This window comes from Pan troglodytes, chromosome 22 (genome assembly GCF_028858775.2).
Source record: "Pan troglodytes isolate AG18354 chromosome 22, NHGRI_mPanTro3-v2.0_pri, whole genome shotgun sequence".
In the NCBI taxonomy this organism is placed as follows: domain Eukaryota; kingdom Metazoa; phylum Chordata; class Mammalia; order Primates; family Hominidae; genus Pan; species Pan troglodytes.
In genome coordinates this window covers 34795755-34815855 of record NC_072420.2, presented here as the reverse complement: position 1 = coordinate 34815855, position 20101 = coordinate 34795755, and the positions used below count along the sequence as shown (strand labels likewise).

Here is a 20101-nt window from a genome sequence, read left to right as displayed (position 1 = left end):
ACCCAGGAATATCTGAATAGTCTTTTGATTCAAAATCACTGTTTCTGTCCAGTTTGATAACTATGAGTGACTGTTCTTAAGAAATATACACGCAAAGTACTCAGGGAGTAAAGGGGAACAATGTCTGCAAATAGTATCTCAAATGGTTCAGAAAAAATATTTATGCTTCAGAAGAATGGCAAAGCCAATGTGGCAGGCAGTATGTTAATCCCCAGTGAGCCTGGATGAAGTCAAGTCCTAAATTCCTCATTCCATTCTTAACAACTTTCCTATAACTTGAAATTTCAAAATTGGAAGTGAAAAAATTAAGAATATTTTAATTTACTCTATGTTTTACATATAATCCTATTCTCAGTCAATACCTGTGAGTCAGTGTTTACAAAGATTAAAAATGACAAAAATTAGTAGGGGGAAATTCACTGGAAACCATTCACGGGCCAAGGGCAAAAGAAACTGAGGTACAAACTCTTCAACTCTGAGATCCAGAACACTACATTGTGGCGGTGTTCATACTGAAAATACTTAGTCACAGAAATATAAATTTTTCATTTTATTCAAAGTTGGTACAGAATTGCTAACATTTCCATAAAATAATTACTATACTTCAGTTACAGGACAAAATACCACAGAAAGGAATGTACTTTGCAAGAAATGTAGTTCATCTTAAGTTTCCAAATACTTTTGAAGGCTAATGCAGCAGCTGGCAAAATAACACACAGTACACAAAGAACAGTGTATTTTACAGAGTCAGTAATGAAAACTGACAGCTCTTTAGCAGATATGCTTTTTTCATTTTTTAAACAATAACACTTTCAAAAACACATGAAACCAAGATCATACATGTTTACAATTTTAAAAAATCAGATTGTACACAGTAGGTTAGAATAGACAAGTTAGAATTGTCATGATTTTAACAATCTTAAATCTACAATTTCAACTGTACTCCTTTCAATATAGAAATAACCTTCTTTATACCAAATTCTACTTTCTGCTTGCAACTAAAACACTGTACAATGAGATGGATCCAATTAGTCAAACCTTAAAATTAAAAAAGCTGTAGACAACAGAAGGTAAACTGGAAATCCATTTACAATTCAAAAAACTCACTAATAACAAAATTAATGTTCATCAACTTCATTTATAATCACATTTGGTCTACAATGCCTAACTAAAATGACACATGTACACAATACACACCCCCAGTGTACTAACTGGTCTCTTACAAAAAATCTGAACAAAGCATCATAAGCAGGACACTGGGAAGAACATTTTTCAATGTAGACATCTTTTAAAAATGCATTAATACTTACATATCAAAATTACTAGATAAAAGCAGCAGCACTCTGCTGACATTTGGCTTAAAAATAAATGAATGAATGAAGCAATTTCACAGGATATTATTAGAAAAAGAATTGGTTTTCTTCTTGAAGAAGACTACTAACTTTTGCACAGCAACTATTTTTGATATCCATCTTATCAAAAAGAAAAAAGAAAGCACTGAGAAGTGTAACACAGTTCATACATGATTGCCAACATGGGTCTGGACAAAAGAAAATGGGATGTCCAAGCAAAGAACGGGTAAATCCCTGCTCTATTTCTGAACTCTGCTGGCAATCTATAAACTGAAGCAGTAACAGTGGGGGAAAGCAAGGGAACAAATTCCATACCATCATCTGACACTAATGGAGTATGGCATTATTAAAAAAAATAAAGCTTTTGCATTTTAATAACCCCACAGAAAAGTCTGTGAGCAAAAGACTTGATCTGTTTGCCACTCAAAAGTTAGAGATCTCACAGTGAAATCAGAAAACTCTAATTATACATATTTACACTGCTAGGACTACTTTTCACCTAGGCTAATTAAAGCAGTTCTCCATGAAATTATAGATGAAAGGCATTTCTGCCAAAGAAATCTCCAGAAGCATTTTTTTGTACAGTTCTTACAAACTATCTTAAATTTAAAAACATGTAAAGGTACAGAACACATAGTACGTAGGATTAACAGGTTATAACAGCTTTGCATGATCACATGTTGCTAAGCCAAGGATGTTCCTCAAACTTCTCTTTCCTGCACTTCTGGTAATCTTCTTCCCCTCATCCCCCCATGCCTGAGGTTTGATATTCTCAAATAATGTGGTAGGCTCATTCCTGGCTAGCTTTTTGCTGGCAAGAATAATCTCTCCCTCAAAGTGTTCAGGTTAACTCTTCTAAAACATCTCATATTAGTCTACACCAGATATAGTCTTCCTTCTAGATATATTAGAGTTGACCAAGTCTTTCCCTAAAAGGATAATTATATAAAAGAGTAGGAACAAAGGTAGTCATTTCTCTCCCATTCTGAGAATTACATCTTTTAACACATGGGCAAAATTGAAGACAAAGACATTCATTCATTCTTGATAAACAAGCTACTCGGAGGTGAAGTGAGGAGGTGGAAAAGGGCAATGCTGAGTAGAAGAACATACGTTTTCTTCTGCACACACATTAACAGATTTCATCTCATCTAGACTAGAAGAGGGTTAATGGGACAAGTGAAAGAATCCTCTCCACCCCATTGTGAAAAGCAAAGTAGCTCCTCTAGCAAATATGCTTCAGAATTAGTCTGATGCTCAGAACACTCAGATCAAATTATCCTTTATTAAAATGAAGCACAGTCAAGTATAGGAAAAAAATAAAGGTAACTTCATCTCTCACATACAAACGTACACAAAAAAAATCAAAGACAAGTAGTATTTGCCCTGTTAAAGTAGGACTTTCTGCATGTTTGGGGGGCGCACTGTTAAGAGGTAATATTTCCTAAAAGATTTAAGATTTTTTACAAAAAACCCCAATCACACTACAGCTTAAAACAGAAATATGTCACCTGTTCCACCCACCAAAAACCTAGACATCTGTCCCTATTTCTCTAGTTTCAAGTTGCAGTAAAAAGCCCTCAAACCCCATTTTAGCTAGTAACCCCCAAATATAATTTTGGCATTCTTGACATTTATATTCTCTCCCTCCATCAATGTGGTACAAACTTATTGAGATTATTCCTTTGGATCCCTTACCATTAGGACCAGTTTAGATACCGCATTGTCTTGGGCTTATCAATACTGTAGTCCTCATAGCAACTCTCAGACAAATACCTGGTGGCCTTTATGACTGGCACTTGTGGGATACAGAGAATACTATTAGTCTTGTGCTTTCTATGTGTGGGTACACTAATGTGTGAACACGATTTTGTGCTTTCTATGGACTTCAGCTTTCTATCATGGAATATAAACTGTTGTCACGTACCTGTTCTCGATATACCTATCAACCTACAATGGAAACACAACAAAATTAAGATCACAGAACATAAGTAACTTTAAGTTTTTAATGGATATAAAAGAAACAACATTTAGGCTACAACACAAATACAGAACTACCTGGTTTCACTGAACCTAAATAAAGGCTGCACATAAAGTATGTCAATGTAATGCATGTTTTTTTTTTTTTTTTACTTCCTTCACTAGTTACGACAAAATTTAAGAGGAATAACAAATACAAATTTTCTGTTAAGAACGGAAAGGTGCAAACTAGCAGAGTCAATACTGGTAACCAGAAGGCACTAATCCAAACACATAAATTTCAAAAGCTGGTTATATTATGGAATACCATATATACTGGCCTTTGCCAGTTTGGGATTTCTGCAATAGCAATAAGCCTCGTTTCTGTTTCCAATTATAACAACAAAAAGATGAGTTACTAATGAACATTCCACTTACAGAAGTCTAGGCTATGTTGATAAATTGAAAACTTATCTAGACTACTCTGTCCAAGAGCAATAAAAAGTAAACACTCTTTTATCCAGCAGCACTAGGAAACAGGGTGAATTTACCAAGATAAATTAGGTTGGGGATACCTACTGCCAACTTGTGCGGTTGTCGAATTCACTGTAATATGTATTCCTCTTATTGATAGAGCTCTGAATGTAAACAACCTAGAAGTGAGGGGGAAAGCTTCAGTATCATGGACAACAATTATGTTATAATTGTGGTATAGTGGTATAGAGCAAAACCACTGTTCCTACACTACGAAAAATCTGAGACCACTGTGTTTTGTCTTGATTTGCTCGCTCTTCAGCTGCTTACTTTATTCTAGCATCCCTTCTCTTCAAGCAAGCTGTGAACCCAGGTAACCAAATTTAAGAGTCATTACATAAAGTACAGTTATTGGTTTAAGTCAATAGCCTCAGACTATGTATGGTACTGCCCAAAAAGTAAAGTGCACAAGATTAGCAATGATACAGATATACCAAACAGTTTTTGTTTATTTCTGAGTGAAAGACTATATGCCAATGGTTAGGGTTGTTGGTTACCGGATAAATTAGGTGCTTACCCCAAAACAAAAAAACTAATCCCTCTTTTTATAAAGAAGTTTAGATGGAAACAGAAACAGAAATTACATCAATTCTCACAACATTCCTTTAAAGGTGAATCAGTAATTTAAAGCCTTATTCTCAGCATTGGAGAGAGAGAAGTTTAAATAAAAACATTTATATGACTACTAAGTGAATAATGGTGTGGGACTCACCACTGGCAAAGCCAGTTAATTACTTTGAACCTTAACTAAATTCTCTCCTAGGAGTCAAAGTAGCTGAACAGCTGAAGTATTCCAACAGAGGACAGTCTGACAAAAACATTCCATATTAAGTGACCTTGATAGAAGAAAAAGATTTGCAGCCCTAAGTTAACCAAGTCTAGCAATCGAAAGATTACTTTTTCACAATCCAGCCTCATACCTTCCAGTACAAAAGGGTTCCTCTATATGCCAACTAATTCCAAATTTTTACTTTTACTGCAAAAAAACCTTTTTGGCATCAAAACTCCATTGTTTCTCTGCACTCTGACACCATCATTTCAAAGGGGCTCACATAAATGATCACTACTGCTCTCTCCCTAATTTTTGAAAAAGGAGTTTTGAGAATAAAACAGTGCTTTTATTATTAGCCAACACAAAGTGTGAGAAAATCATTCCTGAGAATTAACATTTTAAGCTAACAGAAATTCAGTATACTTAAAACATAATTATATTTAATGAGTCATTATTTGGATCTAAAAGTCCTCAATACTGGGGCAAAACATCACTTTCACACACCATGCCTATATGCCTTAAAGTGAACTAAGCTGACAAAAAAATCAAAATTTGAATTTGCTAAGTGCTGAAAAGACTAGGTGTAGAACTGACACAGCAATGTGAAGGAAGACAAAGAGAAAGACCAGTCTCTCTGAATGGTAAGTGGGCATATACACATATAGAAACAGATCCCATTTGTAAAGAAGTCTGCTCAGGCTATTATCAACACTGAAATGCCTTCAACAACCTAGCATCTGGCTAATGCAAAATCTTACAAATACTGAAGCCTCAAAGCATTTTTCTACTAAATTATCTCTACTGTGGTAACAAACTTCGTACTTTATAATGCTTAACATCAAACCAGGGTTTAAAAAGCTGAAATTTATTTATTGGTGCCCTAATTTATATGGGGAGGAGTTTAAAGTAGCTGAGAGCCAAGGTGCTTCAAGCTCTAAATCTAATGAAAATGATTCTACATATGCAGATTTTAAGCTAATATTTGTTGTCTTTTACCAACGGGCTAATATCTGTGTCACCCAGGTACTTATCTCACTTAATCATTTTTCTGATTTCTTAGGAAAATTTTGTCCTGGCAAGTCTCTGTAGTCACGTAATTTAACAGGAAAGGTCTTGTATACATCTCTCTATCCAAACCTAGGAAATAGTGAGGTGTCACCACCAACGACCCATGTGATCCCTTTCCAGTCATCATGCCTCTGATGAAAATGAGCCAGGAGAATCAACATAAGTTAACCCTGTAAGCTTTAACACTGCCAAGCAGGAACAGGGAAGACCTAACCTTTGAGTAGCAAGTAACTGAGTAGCTAATAAGCCGCTTTATTTGGTGGTAAAGAATGAAAATAACCCACAGGCCACACCAAATGATATTCAAAGTCAGAGGGGAAGATCCATATGCCTACTATAAAGAAAATAAGCCATGGACTGCGAATACAGACACACTCGATTGGCTCTCACAAGACTTAACCCCTTGCTTAGCCTCAAGTTACAGAAGTGCATAACAACCCCCTCAACTCAGTTCTTAAAATGTGAAGTTTCACAGAGTGATGGGTCCCAGCTAATTTCTTTTGGTATCATCCCTAAGAGCTATGGCTACACAACCCTGGCCAGCCTCTTTGTGCCAAAATACAATGGATCCTTTGAGCCAAGTGAAAAGGAAGCCCTAGGAGATGGGATCTATTGAATTTAGGCCGAAGGACACAGCACCATTGCTATTGCTTGATGCTTCTCTCATCTAAAGACAAAGCATAATTACCCCCAGGAAAGAATAGCTGGGGAAGAAGAAATCGGCTCAAGTGTTTACTCTCTGGGGGTGGCAGAACAGAATATTCTGAAAGATGACCAGGGAAATTAGAGGTCCCACAAAATACGCAATAATCATCCTGCATACCAATGTAATATGCCCTTCTCATCAGATCTTGAGATGAAAATTGCCTGAGAAGACAAAAGTCTAAGAACTGGGGATACCATTAACACCTGGTAAGACATTTATTTTTCTCTACCTTCCAAGACCAGTGTCCTCACCTCATTTTGACTTTTAGCTATTCTAGTCAATATCAATCTTCAATTCTGAACCTTAGCTTGAGCTAATATAAAAATATACACGTTAATGTCTAAAGACCAATGTCATCATTTAGGACCCATTTAGTCAGTGTAAAGTATGAACATTTTGCTAGCTTAAGACAGTCCATGTATCATTCCAGGAACAATCATTCTAATGAAATATAGATTGAAGACTGGTCCCTGAATTAAGTTGCAATCAGCAATTCACAAACTTACTCGAGCACATTATCTATTACTGGGAAGCAATAAGAAAGACAAGCTTCAGGGACTTCAGTCTAAATAAAATGATGTTTATACTGGCAAGAATAAACAATTCTAATGAATATGCTAATAGTCATTCCTTATTTACAGACTTTAGTACTCTAAACTTGACCTACTGCTATATACACACAGACACAAGATGATGTACCTTATGTATCTTACTAAGACAAGAGCAGAAAGAAGGTAGAGGGACCCTAATTCTCCAAACTACTAGGACGCAATGTTAAATAAAGGGAGAAAAAAAAAAAAAATCACAAACACCTCCTATTCATTTACGCTGGATATGGAAGAGATAGGCTGCCCAGCCAATATGTCAATTATCACTGAATTACACAGTAGTGTGGTTCAAAGAAAATTTTAGTTCTTACAACTTAACGTTAATTTGAAAAATCCAAGATCTTATTATTTTCCCAAACACCAAAAGGTTGTCCCAAAGGAAGAACAGTTCCTTTGAAAAAACAGGACAAAACATTGACAACCATTTGTCCAGACACATCTGAACAAACCATGAGTCCAGATTTGGAGACCTGGTTTCTGTTCTTCCCAAAAAAGACTTCATAACCTTGGACATGTCGCAGCCTCAACTTCCAAACAAGAAAATGATGAGCTCTATCTATTTGGCCCCCAAATTATAAACCTCAAGAATAAAATTGAGAAAAAAATTCTACAAGGCACTCTAAGCTCTTCAGAAATACATGCTATTCATACATAAATTATTTTTTCATTTACAGACTCAGTCCTTCAGAAAGCCTCCTGATCATGGGAAGACACTATGCTACCTGACAATTTCTAAAATTAACTTTGGACTAATCAAGTCCATCATAATGAAACTAGTTTATAGACTACAAAAAAATTAAAAAGACTGAGTTTTGATTCAAAATCTACAAAAGTATTTATGAAAGTAATTTCCCTAAATACAAGCCTAGTAAAATCATGCAATCTAAAAAGTATCAGAGATTAAAGAAGGTCAAAGAAAGTACATAATTTGCTTCCTTCATCTTTCATGGAGGACAAAGGACAGTGTTGAGCATACGAAGACACAGAAGTACGTAATCTGTAGAGCTTTTCTCTAACATCTTTTGTACCCTGTACCCACTAGCTGCAAGTGGGTGCCAAGCCATGTCAAGTTAGAGTCCTATAATTACACAGTCCTGTAACACCCTCCACAAGACACACTACTAATCCCAAAAGTTCTTGTTTGGCACCTCTCAAACATGCTATCCATCCTACAGAAAGACTATATTGACAACCTAACAACAGCAAAGTATGCACTGAGTTTTCTGTTACCGATGGCCAGTTTGCACTGAAACATCCTTATGCTCTAAGTCACTACAACAAAAATGTAGAGGCTGTGTACAGATGGAAAGTCTTTTGAGGAAAAAAAAAATCAGGGAAAAACTTATCAAGGATGCAATAAGATATCAGAATTAAATTTTCCCTCTAAAAATTCAACCTTGATATATCATGATCTAATCAAGTAGAGCAATCCAGCACACAAAGGCAGCGTCAATTTTTCTTCAGGTTTCTGGACATATCTTCCAACTGGATCCACTTAGGAAGGCATTTGGCTAATAATTTTTCCAAATAACAAGAATAAAGCTAGAAAATTAGCAGAATATATGAGTAATCATCTGATTAGCATAAGTTAATCAAACACTGCTTAGGGGGCTGGTCATTTCCAAACTATATAAACAACCTTAATATGATCAATAAATACGGGGATCATCAGCAACATTTACTTCATTTTCTCCCCCATAATCATTTAACAACACAATCATGACATGTAACTTTACAGGCAGACTTGTTGGTCATTTCAGTATGGTTCACTTAAACTTGAAAGTAGAAAGAAAAAAAAAAGGAACTGAAACAAAGTTTTTCCCTAACATTCCATATACTGGTGGTACAAAAATACCTACAGGAAAACATTCTTTCTCTTGGCAATCAGAATCCGTAGGCCCATGCTAACAAAATGAACCTGGCAAATGAACTTGTCCTGAAACAAGTATCACACAAGCACATTCGATTTTCAGTACATAACTGATTGTACAATGTCTAAGAAATAAGTTTTTCTTAATGGTAGGAGGGATTACAGAGACAGAAAAAAAAATTTAGAAATGAGCAAATCTTCTACTTCAGGGTAAGGTCTGCCAAGACTTGGCAGTGCAGACAGTATACCTTAATTCATGGTAACTTAACATATATTCTGCTCTAAGTGCTCTGTGAGAATAATTGGTCTCTCCTTACTTTGGTATGCAAAATTTAAAACCACATTTGCACAATTCAGTCTGTTAAGTTTTGCTTCACTTAAGTTGAAGATTTACTTTAATCCATCTCTGGGAAAATAAAGTCTTGTAATTAGATGATTTTCTGCTAAGTAAAATTTGGCTAAAACCTACAGCGTAAACAATGCCTGAGAGATGCAACAGTTACATAACTTTTTTTCCCCAAAGACCAGTCAGTATTGTCTTAAGTTAGTGTCTCACCATATCCTTAAGTTCATAAGGAGAAATAAACAAACATGAAAATTCCAAGTGAACACACAGCAAAAAGTCCAATATTTAGTATTACTTTAACTTGCCGAGTCTCTTCTAGCATCTGTAAACAAACAGCCTCCTCCTCCATCAGGTCTCTGAGACTCCTCTTGCTGAGGCTCTTACTTTTAAAGCCACAAAACCAGTCTATAAACTTCCAGTACCGACCTCCATCATCCGTTTCTTTCTTTCTCTCTTTCTCACCCATGAGAGCTGCTTGCCCATTAGAGTAAGCGTCAACTGGTGTTTCTGCCTCTGAATGACCTAAGGATGCCACTGGGTTGCCCTCCTCTCTGCAGGTTACCAACAGATTAACATCTTCAGGCTGAAGGCCCTTAATGCTGTCTTCAGATTTCCCGTTGGGAATGATGTGGTTGATGGTCTCATTATTCTCACTGCATCTCAGAATGCTCTTTTCTTGCATTTTGTATGGTTCCTCTTTTGGGGAGCAGTTCTCCTTCACCACCAGGTTCTTCTTAGACCAAAAGGTGGTGGTTCGAATCTGTTCCTTTGTGGGAGGTGGCGTGAGAAGGCTCACAATTACAGTAATGAGTCCCGTGACCCAAAACAATCCTGTGGCCACATACATATAATGGATGTCTTTGATGAAGCCCGGCCTATTATCAGGTTGGTCACATTCTGGGGCACGGTAGGCAAAGGCCAGTATCAAACGGACTGCTCCAAGAACAAAGCCAGCCATTCCACCATAGAAAGCCCCTTGTTCATTGCAGCGCTTCCAGAAAATTGCCAGCAGGAACAAGGCTGCCACTGGGGGTGTCAGGTAATCTGCTACCTCCTGAATGTAAAGGTACATCTGGCCTCCTTGCATCTCCACGATGATTGGCACCCATGCTATGCTGATCACCACCATAAATGCCACAAATATCCTCCCCACAATCATTAACTCCCGGGAGCTTGCGCTCTTGCGGATAAGTTTGTACACATCGAGGGTGAATATGGTACTGGCACTGTTAAAGATAGAGTCTAAGTCACTCATCAGAGCTGCAATCATCACTGCCATCATTAAGCCCCGAAGGCCCACAGGAACCAGCTTCATCACCAGGCGTGGGTAAGCAATATTGGAGCAACCAGCTCTGCTTCCACACACCAGCATGCAGTGCTCTGGGTTGATGCAAGCTATATCATCAGTAAACAGTATCCTGGAAATCATTCCTGGGACAACTATGATAAACATTGGCAGGAGCTTTAAGAAGCCAGCCATAAGAGTAGAGCCTTTGGCATGAGCAATGTTTTTGGCTGCAAGGACCCTCTGCACGATGACTTGGTCAGCACACCAGTACCATACTGAAGCTGGGGTCTGCCCAAGAATGAATCCAGGCCAAGGAACATCTTCATCTGTTGGATTCCGCAGCATTTTCAGGGCTTCTTTCTTAGGGGAGACATTACAAGAATTTGTGTTGGAAAGGTTGTATGTCAATAAGATGGAAGTGACATCGGGTGAGGCCAACATGTACCTTCTCTTAACTTCCTCAAACCCGCCAATCTCCATTATGCTAATAATCATAAGTGTAAGTGCCCCAATGATCATGAGCAGAGCCTGCAGAGTGTCTGTGTAGATCACTGCAACAAGGCCTCCGGTGACAGTCAGCAAAGCAGTCATGCCAATGAGCAGGATGACAGACACATAAAGATTCCAACCCAAAGACTCCTGGATAAAAAGGGCACCCGAATACAGATCCACCGAGAGCTTGGTGAAAATATAGAGAATCAGAGACAAGGCTGCAAAATAGACCTGAATCCTATGGCCACCAAATCGCTTGGACAAGTATTCAGGCATGGTATATACCCCTGACCGGATGTAAATTGGGATGAAAACCCATCCCAGAAGTTGTAAAAGCAGTAAGGCATTGAATTCCCATGCGCCCACTGCAAATCCACTTGCAGCTCCAGATCCTGCCAGCCCAATGAAGTGCTCACTCCCAATATTGCTCACAAACAGAGAGGCACCAATTGCTACCCAGGTCATAGAGCGCCCCGCCAGGAAGTATCCACTCACGGTGCTTCTATTAGATTTCCACATGGCAAAAAAACCAATGCACATGACCAGGATAAAATACAGGGCCACTATGGCAATGTCTGCTGTGTCCAGTACAGCTCTCATTCTGGTAACTTGTGAATAATAGCGTCCAATGACAGAAGTGTCCAACTTTTTATTTATTTTTAGTAACCCCAGCCAAGTCTGTAAACCATACGTGAACTGGACTACACAGAGCAACACAGCAGGTCAAAGTCTTTGTCCTTTGGTTTGCTGTCTTGATGGTGGTGGTTGTGATAAACTTTGAAGAAGACAGTTTAAATTTTCCGCTTCTTAATTGGGATTGAGAACTTAGCTCGTACTCTTAATCCACTCTCCACAAGACCATCAGCATTTACTCAGGTGCTGGAGGAGAAATTCTGAGTTGCAGCTAAGTCTAGTGAAGCCTACTGTACCAACCCTGCAAGGCAGCAAAGACAAAAGACAAAGATTGAATTAGAGGAGGGTCTCACCACGTGATGAGGAAACTTTCAGTCTAGCAAACACGGCGCAACAAGACATTCTTTATAAAAAGAAAAAAAAAATTTTAATACACTTCAGTTCCACAGGAAAGAGCAATCTATATGATCACAGCTGATACTTTTGTCAGTGAGAATATTATCATTTTGAACTAAGGACAAAAATTCATCAAACCTCATAACTAAGTGGCCTAACTTCAGCAGCTAACTGCCTACCACAGCATTGCCCTTTCTTGTCTTACTGTGGTAGTCTCAGATTAGAACAGGCACTAAGATCTTAAAGCACCCTAAAGGGGAGAAAACACTAATTATATTCGTAATAAGGGCACAAAAATGAAATCTTAAAATACTATGAATCCTAAGAGAGTTTGGGGGTAACTTTATGGCCAGTTAGGGTCCTGGATGGAACAGGCAGGTGGTGTTTACTAGATGTTATCATCTACCCTCAGAAAATTTAAATACAGAAAACCAAGTACTGCCTAGTCTCTGGAAATGTATTGTTATAAAGCTTCTTAAACTCCAGTAAATGGATATAGTTGTCATACAGTAACCTAGATCTTGTGAGACGCCCCCTGCCCTAATGGGAAACAAGACATTCCACACAAAACTAAAAATATCCAACTTACAAAACAACTCAAAAATTGTAGTATTTCTGCTAGTTAGAAGATGCTGCAAGAAGATAAAAAGCAAACTTTAAAAGAAGCAATTTCCTTCTCTTCCTTTTCATCAGGCAGTATTTCCAAAAGAACCTCTGAGAGAATAACGGCACTGACTAAAGGTGTGATTTTATGTTTTCCTTTTAATGCTTTTTGTTGAAGGGTATAAGAAGCAGAGAAAAGAGGGAGGAGGAGAAAAGTTTTCAGAAGACTAAAAAATGATTTATTATTATGTCCGCCAAACCTCAACAAAACAGACATTTGTGGACCATTAGATAAATCTTCAGTAGGACCATCAGGAATTTTTCAGTTCTGGATTAAGATAATCACTCTGCAAAACAGACATTTAAATATACCTAAAATTAAATGTATTAAAATTTGATGGCTTCTCTCCTGAAAAAGAGACAAATACTAAATTTTCAGTTAATTGTAATTGCAGCTGACAGATCAATACGAAAAACATTTTTATTCAACCTAATGCCTTCCACACATTAACTTCTAAATGATTTCTCCTTTTCCAATAAGGAAACCTCAGAGTAGAATGTTTTTCCATGCTTTTTCTGATGATTCTAGGCATTTTCCTTTTAAGTCCTATAAATTATACTAAAGCTACCTCTTCTCAAAACCGTTCAAAACAGACCACAGTATTAGAAACTTTACAACACACTTCTCACTGACAAAAGGAGCTAAACATAATGCCTAGAGACTACTGCCCTACAAAATTAGGTTCTTAGGTCTAATGCAGAAAAAACTGCCTGGATAGAAATGTCTCAATCCCATCTGCGTGCCTTTTTAAAGCATTAAGCAATACAATAATTATGCTATGAAAAGTGATTTAAATCCTTTCTAAGTGTCAACGGCTGGCATAAATAAGATTGATTGCCAGAGAAAAGCAAAAAAAAAAAAAATCTTAAAAGTTGAGGTTTGTATCACTTCATACCTGCCAAATCCTGAAGATGATCATATTTCTATGACCACCTTCCCCACCCCCAAAAGCTTCCAAGTTTTTAAACAAATGCTTTGACATTATGTAGGAAGAATCATCTAAATTTTTAATAAAATCTAATCAGATGACTAGTAAACATTATTTAAAAAGGTATCGTTAAATGTTTCTGCATAAGGGAAGCTTGTCAATTACAATGAAAACTGCTGTGTCAATTACAATGAAAACTGCTGTTCGCAGTTATGAAACCCTGCCTCCAGGGCTCTCTGCTACCCAACAGCCATCCAAGTCATCCTCAGGCCACTTGTTTCAATTTTCAGAAGGCTACCTGGCTAATCAGGTATCACTCTTCCCAATGGCAGTAGCAACCACGTGCTTTCCAAAGAAGGGAGAGAAAAACACAGTGGGTATTTCTGGTTTCATCTGGCCGTTGGGGGGGAAATAGGGTGGGTTATGTGTCATAGTAGCTGCTGCAGCTTATTTGTTCAGAGAACAAAGTGCTGAAAAAGAAAACAAGCACTTCCTCAATCACTGGGAAGCACTGTTACTATCAGTAACATTGTTCTTCATTGTCAAATCTGATTTATGCAAGGTAAATATAGAAGCTATATTCTGCTGCCTGATGAATGCTCAAACTGCATGAAGTTCTCATGCTAGCCCTAACTCCTAACTTCTCTAGTAAAGTCGCTCTGCCCACAGGAGAGGTAGCAGAGAGTAGCCTAACACTAGCTCAAGGCTGAATTCTCAACTCTCCGCCTAGGCTTCCTCAGATCCTTCAAAGCCACTGCGGACAGTTCCCTTCTCACTGGATACCATACCAGTCTGTGGGTAGGTTTCTAGATTTTTCCAACTTAAACAAAATACATGCAGAGACCAGCACCTAGTAAAGACTGGAAAAGGAAAAACAAAACCAAAAACAGGTCAATTTGGTTTGTAGAAATATATAAAATACTATAATGCAATACAGCTATATTTTACACTCTAGTCATAGTCACAGCCTTGAATTTCAGTCTTTCAAGAGATAAACTACATTCCTTAAAAATGGTTCTGAATATACAGTATGTTATATATATATGTTTTTCTTCCTTTTAAAGAAGTAAACATTTCTTCAACAAAATACAATGAGCACTGTCCAGGGTTCCCTTATTTTTATAAGAATACACATGGAAGAATCTTCAGCTAACATGAGGCTTTTTAACTTGTATTTTTATATTTATATATGCTTTTTGTCACAGTTCACCATTCACGCAAACCTCTCAAGTAAAAATTATAAGACAATAAAATAGGTATAGTTATGAAAAGCATGTAGGTGGGTTCCTTGGTAGTCCATTTTTTTCTTAAAAAGCTTCTGTAATGGGAGTAATACTTGTAGAATGCAAAAAGAAACAGTCCCCTAGTGGTGATGAGCAGATTTAGCCAAACCTTGAACACAAAGGTGCTTTGAAACAGAGCAGATTCCCCTTCTTCCCAAAAGAGAAGGCATCCTTCTCAGAAAGTAGTATTTTATTGTTTTGCACAGAATTAGAATGCAGTTTTGGTTCTATTCCACGCATCTGGATAAATTAAATTGCAACTGAAGAATTAATCCAAATAGAGAAGTGTAAATATAAATATTTGCTGCATTTGACCAAATAGAAAGAGAAAAAAAGGTAAGACCAAATTTAAATAAGCACTCCTTCAGGTGATATAACCATGTTAACCAAAATGTAATTAGTTATCATGACCAGATCGCTCTAGTACTGTCTGGGTGACCATATAATTTATCTTCCAAACCAGAAACTTATTCTGGAACTATATGTAAACTGCAGGATATATGGGCACTCTATCAAAAAAATAATAAAATAAAAAACCACCTGCCACAAAAACCAAACAAGGAACAAGAAAAATTATCTCCTATACTCAGGGCTTCAAGTCATAATAAGTTCAATGACACAGGCGGGCCTGCAAAGAGTAGTACGCAATAATCTTAAACGTGACCAAACAACCACCTCTTTAGCTTTGGAGTCAATTTACAAACCACGCACTGAAGGTACAATCTGAGACGCCTAGTCCAGCACTCTGTCAATGGTAAGCCTGATGAGCCCTGCTCATCCTCTGATCCAAATGAAAAATATTCACTTAGCCAGCTAATAATTTAAGGGTTATAGAACACACAGACACCTCTGAAAACCTAATTACCTGAATTACAATCACTTTTGTGTAACCTACCAAAAACAAAAAACATGGGCATACCCAAGCTTGTTTTCTCCCCACCCCAACAGGCAGATTTCATGATTCTGTAAGAAGGGAGGTGGGTGTAGGTACCACATCTATGTAGGTGGCACGGTACAGAAGAAAACAGCACAGTTTTTAAGGGCTGGGTTCCATGCTCCGTCACTTCCTAACTGTAGGATCTCAGGCAACAACTTCATCTCTATGAGCCTCAACAAGTCTCAACTGTCTGGCTTTTAAAATGAAACCAACTTGCTCCTTATGATTTATAAGGAATAAGTAACAGAGAAAGCTAGTATTGCCCAGTGCAATGGGGAGGTGGCTCAGTAAATGTCAGTTTACTCCCTACAACCTGAATATACTAGAAGTGATATTAGTTCCTTTCAAATTAAACTGTCAACTATGTGCAAGGCATATTAGGATTTTCCCAAGTTATTTATATATAGAAGAATTAGATAAAATAATGCATTAAAGATGCAGCTCTCTCAAACATTTTAGACTCCCAACTGTCTCATCAACTATTAGCTCCTACTTAAATCACTTCAAGTAAAATACAAAAAGAAAAAATGTATATAAAATTCTTAAGACTTTTCATACATGCTTTCACTTTTGTCACCTTGACTCAAGGTCTAGGAAAGCAAATTCCTGTGGTGGAATAGACTACTAACGCTTGATGCAGAGTGTATGTGTACTCACATAGGACTGTCCTCAACCCCTGCTTACTTTAAAAACGTGGAGCAAGGATACTGTAGCGGTTCATCAGTAACACAAAGAGCAAAACAGGTTTTCCTAATATAACTGGCCTGAACTCCAGCCAGTTTTAAATTGTAAGTGGAGCTAAAGACAACACTACAGATTAAGTATCCCTAATGCAAAAATACAAAATCTGAAATGCTCCTCCCAAATCCAAAACTTTTTGAGAACTGACATGATGCTCAAAGGAAATGCTCACTGGAGCATTTTGGGTTTGAGATGTTCAGATTTGGGATGCTCAGCCACCAAATAATATGCAATATCCCACAATCCAAAACACTTCTGGTCCCAAGCATTTAAGATACGGGATATTCAACCTGTACCGTAATGTTTTAACCATCCCTAAAATATAAAGAATTTGCCCTTAAATCTTTTTGACAAAACATTTCTATTAAACTTGCACCCTCAAGTTTTTAAAAGTTATTAATTATACAAAACCCCGATTGGACTCAAATGGTGCTGAAGCTGTATTCTGATGGGTGAAGTTGAGGCAGAGTAGGGAGGGACTGCGGCCCTCCTCCCAACCCTCTACCACCAGAACAGCTCTACTTTTATCAGTTTCTCCCGGGACAGGAGTGGGGAGGGGTTAAGAATGGATAATTTCCAAAGTAAACCATTTCCTCAAAATCTTATTTACCTAGAAAAGTTCATAAACCACCAGATTTACTTCATCCATATACACTCCGCCCAAGATATATTCATTTTAACCTGATTCTACCAATAAGTTTGGCTCATCATGAATTTTTTTATAGAAATCTCAGAGAAATAAGACCTTGTAGATATGGCAGTCAGGGAGGGAAGAACAACTATGAAACTACTACTGGTTTTAACTTTTATGTGAATGATACTAGATCACATATAGGAGCAAACTCCCAACAACCCATTTTGTTAAAGATAAATGAAAACACGAAATAACAGGCTGGGCGTGGTGACTCACACCTGTAATCCCAGCACTTTGGGAGGCCAAGGCGGGTGGATCACTTGAGGCCAGGAGTTCGAGACCTGCCTGGCCAAACCTCATCTCTAAAAAAACACAAAAATCAGCCAGGTGTGGTAGCACACGCCTGTAATCCCAGCTACTCAGGAGGCTGTGGCAAGAGGATCACTTGAACCCAGAGAGGTGGAGGTTGCAGTGAGCCGAGATCACACCTCTGCACTCCAGCCTGGGCAACAGAGCGAGACTGTCTCAAAAAGAAAAGGAAATATGAAATAACAGAGCAGCAATGCCTATTACTATGTAATCTTAACCAAACATTTGTGTAACTCAATAAGAAGAATTCAAGAGGCTCAACACTATCTGCTTGTAAAAGACTGTTTATCAAAGATGAGTTATAAATAATGGAAATTTAAAAAAAAAAAACCTTACACTAACCTAAGTCCTAACACCATCTGGGTACTGTGTCTAGTTTTATGTGCATTACTTTAATCCTTATAACAATCATGAGATAAGTACAATTATTATGACCATTTTACAGATGAGAAAACTGAAGCCATGAGGTAGTATAACTCACCCCAGGCCACAGCTGTCTGTGTTAAAGCCAGGATGTGCACTCACATCTATATGTCTAAATAGCTTTTGCCCTTAATCACAATGCAATACTACCTTCAGTGAAAAGGACATTACTGACAGGAAGAAACATTAACGATATTGATAAAAGATCATGCATGTTTAAAAAGTTGTGCTTGAAAATACACAAGATGGATATGTAACAACTGTTAACAAAGTAAGACTGCAAACAGCACGTAAGATAAAAACCAGTTGAAATCTTTGTGTGATCATGTGAATGGATGTGTATGGATAAAATGAAGAGATTAAAAGTAAAAAGAAGTCCCAGGCATAGGCTTCACATACAGCAAAGCCCTGATGGGTCAGCTGTAAGACCAGACGTATCTATGTTCTCACCATCCAAGTTCAAGGCTTTCTGCCTTCATTCTTTTTATCAGTGTTAATTAGTCATTCCACCAGAGGGGGAAAAATAGTAAGTCTTAAGGTGTATTCTATACTTGACCCAGTCATCACAGGCTATAGGATTCTATCTAAGCCAATCTTTATCAACTCCCACAACTTTCAAACATTAAGTTAAAAGAATTAGCTGTACAATCTACAAATGCAAGGGTTCTCACAGTAAAATTTATGGACAACTGCTCTTAATGGATGAAGTGTTGTAGTTGCCTGTTGTTCCGGGGTATGAATAATTTGCTCTTGCCCAAAAAATGTGTTCTACTCTCAATCCTCCCCATCTCAGAACAGCAACTTCATCCTCACTATTGCTCAGTCCAAAAATTTTAGTCATCCTTGACTGCTCACTTTCTCCCTCAACCCACATGCAATCAATCCATCAGCAAAGCCTGTTGGCGATACTTAAAATACATCCAGAATCAAAGACAACTACTAGCACCTTAGTTGAAATCACCATTCCATCTCATCCAGATCACTGTCCCAGCCTCTTGTCTCCATGCTTCTGCCCTTGGCCCACTACAGGGCACTAGCACAGCAAGCAGTCGACCCTTTCATCACAATGGACCAAACTAGCCTCTGGGACTGGCTATTTCCTATGCAGGCAACACTTTGTAACCCCAGGTTTCCACAAGACCTGTCTCCTCTCCTTTTACGTCTTTGCACAAAAGTAACTTCCCTGACCATCTCAATGCCTCCCTTCCAACTTTGTATTTATCCATAGTACTCAACACCTAACACGCTATAAAACTTAAACGTTTCTTCTGTCTCCTCACTACCATGTATGTAAACTCCATGAGGGTAGAATTTTCTGTGTTGTTCCCTGATGTGTCCTAGTGTCCAGAACACCATCTTACATATTACAGGTGCTCAAATGTTTGTTAAATAAAAAAATCAAATATTAACAACTAAGTTCTTCGCCATCAAGACTGCTAAACTTCCAATATCCTATATTACCATCAACAGTGGGTTTTTTAAGCAACAAGAGATGCAGATTAAAGAGGCCTAAAGGGAAAAAGAGCCTCCTCCCTCCTCCACCAGTGATCTGCAATCTCAAATAGCTCCAGTTGAGGGTATGTGTAATGACAAGGCAAACTGGACTAGACAAATATGTTCATTCAGATAAAAATCTCAGTGGCCCATGACATAGTAAAAACCTGTATCTGGAGCCACCATCTCCCTCAACCTACCACCTACCACCAGTCTGGCCCACTTCCCTTCACTGTGCTAACTCCACTGTGGAACGTGTTTCAAGTTTTACTGCTGCAACTGTCGACATCCACCTCTTAGTGTGCAGTGATATGTGCAGACCTTCCCTGTGCGTGTCTGTCTGGCAACTGTTCCCACACAGCTGAAAGAGCAGGTCAGTGCCAGCAAGCAACAATTCCCTTCAGCTCACCCAACAGAAACCCAAGCACCCTGATGTCAACTCATGAAGAACTCCCTCTTCCACCTCTCCATTACACTTGAGTTCAGAGTTCCCACAAAACTAAAGAAGTTACCTTAGTAACTAGCATTTACCAAACACCATGTGCCAACCACTATCTTTACACTACATGTTTGAGCTCATCTACCTAACAAAAACCCCAAGAGG

At 38.0% G+C, this 20101-nt stretch overlaps 2 protein-coding genes across 6 annotated transcripts in view; both read right to left on the bottom strand.

The window, feature by feature from the left end:
- The window catches only part of MRPS6 (mitochondrial ribosomal protein S6), a 70108-nt gene that overhangs the window by 36492 nt on the left and 13515 nt on the right, over positions 1-20101 (bottom strand). The window lies entirely within an intron of this gene.
- SLC5A3 (solute carrier family 5 member 3) overlaps positions 536-20101 on the bottom strand; it is a 33077-nt gene continuing 13511 nt past the window's right edge. For 2 of the 3 annotated variants that reach the window (XM_003949153.6, XM_063803540.1), the window contains exon 2: positions 536-11929. In XM_003949153.6, coding sequence (XP_003949202.1) covers positions 9439-11595 — 2157 coding nt within the window. In that variant the 5' untranslated portion in view covers positions 11596-11929 and the 3' untranslated portion in view covers positions 536-9438. The other variant, XM_063803539.1, reaches the window with a different exon arrangement.